Source organism: Acomys russatus, chromosome 23 (assembly GCF_903995435.1).
Source record: "Acomys russatus chromosome 23, mAcoRus1.1, whole genome shotgun sequence".
In the NCBI taxonomy this organism is placed as follows: domain Eukaryota; kingdom Metazoa; phylum Chordata; class Mammalia; order Rodentia; family Muridae; genus Acomys; species Acomys russatus.
In genome coordinates this window covers 52,975,885-52,981,884 of record NC_067159.1, presented here as the reverse complement: position 1 = coordinate 52,981,884, position 6,000 = coordinate 52,975,885, and the positions used below count along the sequence as shown (strand labels likewise).

Here is a 6,000-nt window from a genome sequence, read left to right as displayed (position 1 = left end):
AGGACCTTTGGAAGAGCAGACAGTGCTCTTAACCTCTGAGCCATCTCTCCAGCCCCGAACCTGTAGTTTTCTAAAGAAAGTTTGGCTTGGATTTGCATATTAAAACCTCCCTATTTCCATCACTGTCAGCCTTTTGGTCAAGACTGAGTATAAACGCAGCTCATGTCCTCCTTTGCTGTGTTGGTAACTGGTAGATGCAGTTTTAGCTCCATTGCAGTATCGTGCATGCATCATTAACTACAAAACGGATGCGGTTTCGGTGTTTTTATCGTATTTATTTATTGGGTGCTCTTGTGGGAGGCAGAGGAGTCAGTTCTCCTTCAGGTATCAGGTCTCTCATTTTCCCAGAGCTTGGTTGGGCTTGGTTGGTTTGTTGTTGAGACAGGTTCTCAATATGTATCTCTGCCTGGCCTGGAACTCGCCATGTAGACCAGGCTGGCCTCAAACTCACAGCGCTCTGCTTGCCTCTGCCTCCCTAGAACTGGAACCAAAGGCATGAGTCACCGCACCTGGCAAGAAGCGAACTTTTTGTCTCTCATGGATAAAGCAACCAGAAATCCCCGTGGCTCATTAATCTCTGTCTCACTGGATTAAGATCGAACAGAGGCGTCATGTCAGAAGAGACAGTGGGGGAATCGCAGCTCTCCTTGAAGACATCCGCAGTAAGAGTGTTCGGTCTCCCTGTGTCATGGTACTTCTCCCTCGCCCAGGTGAGCGTCGAAGTGAGCTGCATTTGAATACTCCCTGTATGTGGTTCGTTGATACTTGTTTCATTTCAGGCCATTTTGCTTTGTGCTGCTAGGACTTAAACCCAGAGTTTGCTGCTATTCAGCAATACTCCCAGTCTCTCTCTCTCTCTCTCTCTCTCTCTCTCTCTCTCTCTCTCTCACACACACACACACACACACACACACACACACACACACATCATATATACACATACATTTGATTTTACCAATAAAGACTCAGGAGCCAGATACTGGGGTGAAAATCTACTAGCTCAGAGAGCCAGAGGAAGCACCCAGCTGAGCTTCCTACTCAGCTCATGTCCTGTGGGGAAGAAACCCAAGGCCCCTCTTCTTTTCCACACTGTCCTAAACCCCTTTCTCTCATTGTCCCTCCTTTCTGCTCAGTCCCTGTCAGCTGCTTTCCTGCTTTGCCTCTTGATCTAGCGTTGGTTTTATTTAGCTCTCGGATTAAAGGTGTGTGCTAGGGCTGAGCACAGCACAAGTACTTGTTTACAGTAAACAGAATACTCTAAGACTATAATTAAAAACAGGTTTTTACCGGTTTCAATCTTGGGGCTCACAATGGGACCAAATATCCTGCAACAATATAAAAGGGGGACTGTATTACCTTAAAAGCTTTCCTTTCTTATCCAGGTGTGGGTAACGTACACCTGCTTTTCATCATATTTTTATGTCTGGTTTACTTTACTGAGTGTAATAATCTTCAAGATTTATTTGCACTGTAGCACATATTGTAATTTCCTTTTCAATATGGAATTAATATTTTTGCCTGTATCTCCATCCATCCGTGAGACACTTGAGTTGTTTGCATGCTTCACCCTTTTGAGCATGGAAGTCTCAGAATCTCTGCATTTAGCCATCGCGGTGCCGCACTCCACTAGTCTCAGCATTCCAGAGGCAAGGGCTCCACAAAGACCATAAATTTCAGGACAGCCTGAGCTATATAGGGAACTCCTGATCAAAAATAAATAAATAAGGGGGAAAATGGAGTTAGGGAGATGTCTCAGGTCAAGTATGAAGACCCAGATTTGATACCCAGAATCCACATTAACAAGGAAGCAAGCAAAAAAGCCAGGGGCAGTAGAGCTTTTGTTGTCTAGGCAATGGGGCCGGGCAAAGACAGGAAGAGCCTTGGTGCTCCGCTTAAACCCTGGCTTGTGCAACTGCCAGTCTGGCCAGATTAATGAGCTCCAGGTTGAGTGGTGAACAGTGGTTTGGGAAGACACCTGATGTTGACCCCTTCCCCCACCCCCACCCCCCACACCATGCATACACACAGAGATTTTGATTCTTTTTAGGATTATTTTCAGAAGTAGAGAGTTCTGAATCACATGTTAATTCCTTTCTTTTTCTTTTCTTTTGTTTTTGTATTTGTTTGTTTGAGCTGCTCACTGGTTTCCACAGCAGGTGCACTGTTTTGTATTCCCACAGCCAGTGCCTGTGGGTACTGTAGGGCCATCCTACGCATAAATACATGCTCTCCAGATCTTTCTTCTCACTCTGGGTTGCCAAATATTCTGTTGGTCGTGTCCCTGGGCACTGTGTGCATGCCTTGGTCCAAGGAGACCAGAAGAGGGCATTGGCTCTTAAGTTCTGTAATTGTCCAGAGGGTAGGGTTCTAAAATTATTTTTTGATTAAATTATGAATAAAATTGCTTATTCATTTATAAATGAATGTGGTATTTGGAAATAAGTTAACTTAGGCTTGCTTAAAATTCCAGACATGTTTTTAAAGACTGAGCTGAGTTTTTAGAGTCTGATTTTTTTTTTTTTTTGGTTTTTTGAGACAGGGTTTCTCTGTGTAGTCTTGGCTGTCCTGGACTCGCTTTGTAGACCAGGCTGGCCTCGAACTCACAGTGATCCGCCTGCCTCTGCCTCCCGAGTGCTGGGATTAAAGGCGTGCGCCACCACGCCCGGCTTAGAGTCTGATTTAATCATTTCTAAAGTTAAACATTTTACTCACTGTTGAGATAAAAGACTCAGTTGCATGAATGAATCATCACTTGGTGAAGAAATGTTGAGTTATTTTGTGTATCTATTGACTTTTGGAATAATAACGTTGATCTTAAACTGAGATAACTTCAGAGCAGTGAGTACTAGACTGTTAACGCAGACCAGCTGGCACGGAATGAATACTCTCACGATGACCGCAGATAGGTCAGAGCTAATGTTGGTTCTTATGCTTTCGCTTTTAGTGAGCAGATCTGAGTTGCTTTTGGTTTTGTTTTATATCTATCTTTTCCAGATCAAGTTCTCACCAGTAGCCAAAAAGTTGTTCGTGGTAACTGCTGTGGGTGCTGTATCTGTAATTTTTCTGGCTCGTCACTTTAAAAGAAGACGAGGGAAAAAGAAAGGAAAACTACCGCCATGGGAACCAGAGCGCCTCATACTTGAACAGACTAAAAGAGCAGCATCAGACAGAGGTATGTGGGAACTCCCAGGTTAGCCGTGTGGAGCGTGGGGCGCTGTGTCATGAGTAGAGCAGCGGTCCGAGAGATTGGAATGACCAGGGAGAAGAGGCAAACGTATTGAAGGCACTTAGGGTCCTGCACAGAAGTAGCTGCTGCCAACCCCCTGCTGGAGGCAGCACGTACATTGATACGCGTCCATAAGTTACATAGGAAGATGAGCTGGTAGAGGCTGGAGAGATGGCTCAGCCGTGTGTTCGAGAACTGCTCTAGCCGCGGGACTGGCTGAGCATCCACATCTGCCAGGGTCAGGGCTCTGGCGCTGAGGCCTCTGAGCACCTCACCCACGAACCTCCCACACACAGGGACATCAGATAACATCCTTTCTTAAAACCTGCAAAACCATGATACTACACCACAGCCTGCTTTTGAAGTGTCTAACAACGTATGAGAACATTATTCTTAGTCAATAGTGTGTGCTAACATTTGTAAAACACAGTGCTATTAAATTTATACAAATATGCTGTAGCTGATTGGATTCTACCTCTGTTACCTTTATGTTGTTTGTGACTTTCCTGTTTATGAGATTTTTTTTTTTAAACAGTCTTAAGTAGCTCCAGCTGGCCTCAAATTCACTATGTGCTGAGGCTGGCTTTGAACTTTGATCGTCATGGCTGCACCTTCTGAGGCATGCAGTACCACGTACAGCTTGTTTTGCGTACGCTTGTCTGTTTCCTTATCAAACATTCTAGAAGACTTGCTGATCTTTAAAGGATTTGTATTTTTTATAAGGGATATGGTACCTAGTGCCGAATTGTATCTATAAAAATACTACCCTGGGGCAGATGAGATGGCTCAGTGGGTAACAGTGCTGATGCAAGCTCGACAGCCCAGAGTTCATCCCCAGGATCCATATGGTGGAAGAAAATGATGCGCAAGTGTCCTCTGACCTCCACATGAGCCTGAGCCCACACAAAATGAATAAAAGTGTAGAGCCGCAACAGCAGCTCCCTAAGCAAGCTACATTTCTTACTGTTTTACTGTTCTGTGTGGTTTATGGTTTTGTTGTTTATTCATCCGGCACATAGTGAGTCGCTGTCGGCTACTTACTGAGACTTTATCAGGTCTGAGGCAAGTACTGTTTTCAGCATCATATTTAAGTTTTCTATCACTCCTGCGAACGACAGCTGCAGTTCTGTCTTCTTCTCGTTTATGCATTTAAAATACTAACATCAACAAATTGTCCAAGGTCATATAACTTATGTGCACTAGGATTTGACACCAGAGGGTCTGAACTGCTGTTCTTAGAGAAACCAGACCTAACATCTGCCCCGCTGATAAGTGCACAGCAGGTGGGGGGTCAGAAGGGCAAAACTAAGCACAGGTAAGGTGGAGACGCTATCATTGTCATTCAGGGAAAGTAGTGCAAACCGACAATTTGGAGGTAGTTGCTAATATTGAACTGATTATAGCATTCTAGGGCTGGAGAGATGGCTCAGTGGTGAAGAGCACTGGCTGTTCTTCCAGAGGACCCAGGTTCAATCCCCAGCACCCACATGGCAGCTCACAACTGTCTGTAACTCCTGTTCCAGGGGATCCGCCTTCCTCACACAGACAGACAGACATGCAATCAAAACACCAGTGCACATAAAATAAAAACGAATAAATCTTTTTAAAAATAAAGATGTATATATCATAACTTGAAATCTTGCCTGTAAGTTGTTGTTGGGGGTGCTGATGCTTTTGATGTCGCTGTTTGCTTACCAGGTTCCAGTTGTTCCAGTAGTCGGCAGAACTTGACCTTGTCATTAAGTTCCACCAAAGACAAAGGGTCTCAGTGTTGTAACTACGTCAATGGAGGACTTTTCAGCAAATACTCGGGGTCTGCCCAGAGCCTAGCCTCTGTAAGCAAAACACACTAATTATTATGACTACTATTACTGCTGCTGCTGTGTCTGCGTGCGTATCTCTTCCTAGCTTAAGTGTCACACATCTGCTGCTCTTAGCACATGCTTGGGAGACAGTCTGGTTGCTTTGGCCAGTGGCTCCCAGTGTCACGGAATAAGTGCTGTGGCCCATTTGGTCCTGTGAGGACAGTGTTGACGTGCTAGCGTAGCTTCAGAAGGAGATGCAGGCACAGCCCTCCCTGGACCGATGTGATGGATCCCACCTGCCGTTCCAGCTGGCGGGTCTCCTCAAGTTGTCGTGCTTGCCCTGTGCCTTTTGGGTGCAGGTCACTCTGCTGCTTTAGCCTCCTGAGTAGTCAGGACTGCTGAGTCAGAGCATCACTAGGCCCAGCGGGAAGATGCTGACATAGGAAGCCTTGAGCACCTGGATTGGAGGCCTACGGATGTGCAGGTCCGGCAAGCCAAGCCAGATAGCACCCTGTCTGTAGCGCTGGCCCTCAGCTTCAGGGGCATTTTCTTCAGTGCATGTTAAAGCTGCTTTTCTTTGCAGAAGCAGCTGCAGGGAACTCGAGTCACACCTTTGCTCTTGCTCAGCCGGCCTTGCCGTCCCTCCACCACGGCTGTACCTCCAGCTCTAGGGGAGGCAACGGTCTCCTGGCCTCCCAGGAAACTGCACTGATGTGCAAATAGCCCACATAGACACGCATGCATACTCATAGTTAGAAATAGAAAATAAATTGCCGGGCGTGGTGGTGCACGCCTTTAATCCCAGCACTTGGGAGGCAGGGACAGGCGGATCATGTGAGATTGAGGCCAGCCTGGTCTACAGAGTGAGTCCAGGACAGCCAAGGCTACCCAGAGAAACCCTGTCTCGAAAAACAAAAAAAGAAAACAAAACTAGAAAATAAATTTTAAAAAAATGAAACTTAGAGGTGT

General features: G+C 45.8%; 1 protein-coding gene across 1 annotated transcript in view; it reads left to right on the top strand.

Moving 5' to 3' along the window:
* Nucleotides 1-545: 545 nt before the first annotated feature.
* The window catches only part of Miga1 (mitoguardin 1), a 58,895-nt gene continuing 53,440 nt past the window's right edge, over nt 546-6,000 (top strand). Inside the window, exons 1-3 of the mRNA XM_051165578.1 lie at nt 546-710; nt 2,995-3,172; nt 4,925-5,061. Of these exons, the coding sequence (XP_051021535.1) occupies nt 612-710; nt 2,995-3,172; nt 4,925-5,061 (414 nt within the window). The 5' untranslated portion in view covers nt 546-611. The remainder of the gene's footprint in view (nt 711-2,994; nt 3,173-4,924; nt 5,062-6,000) is intronic.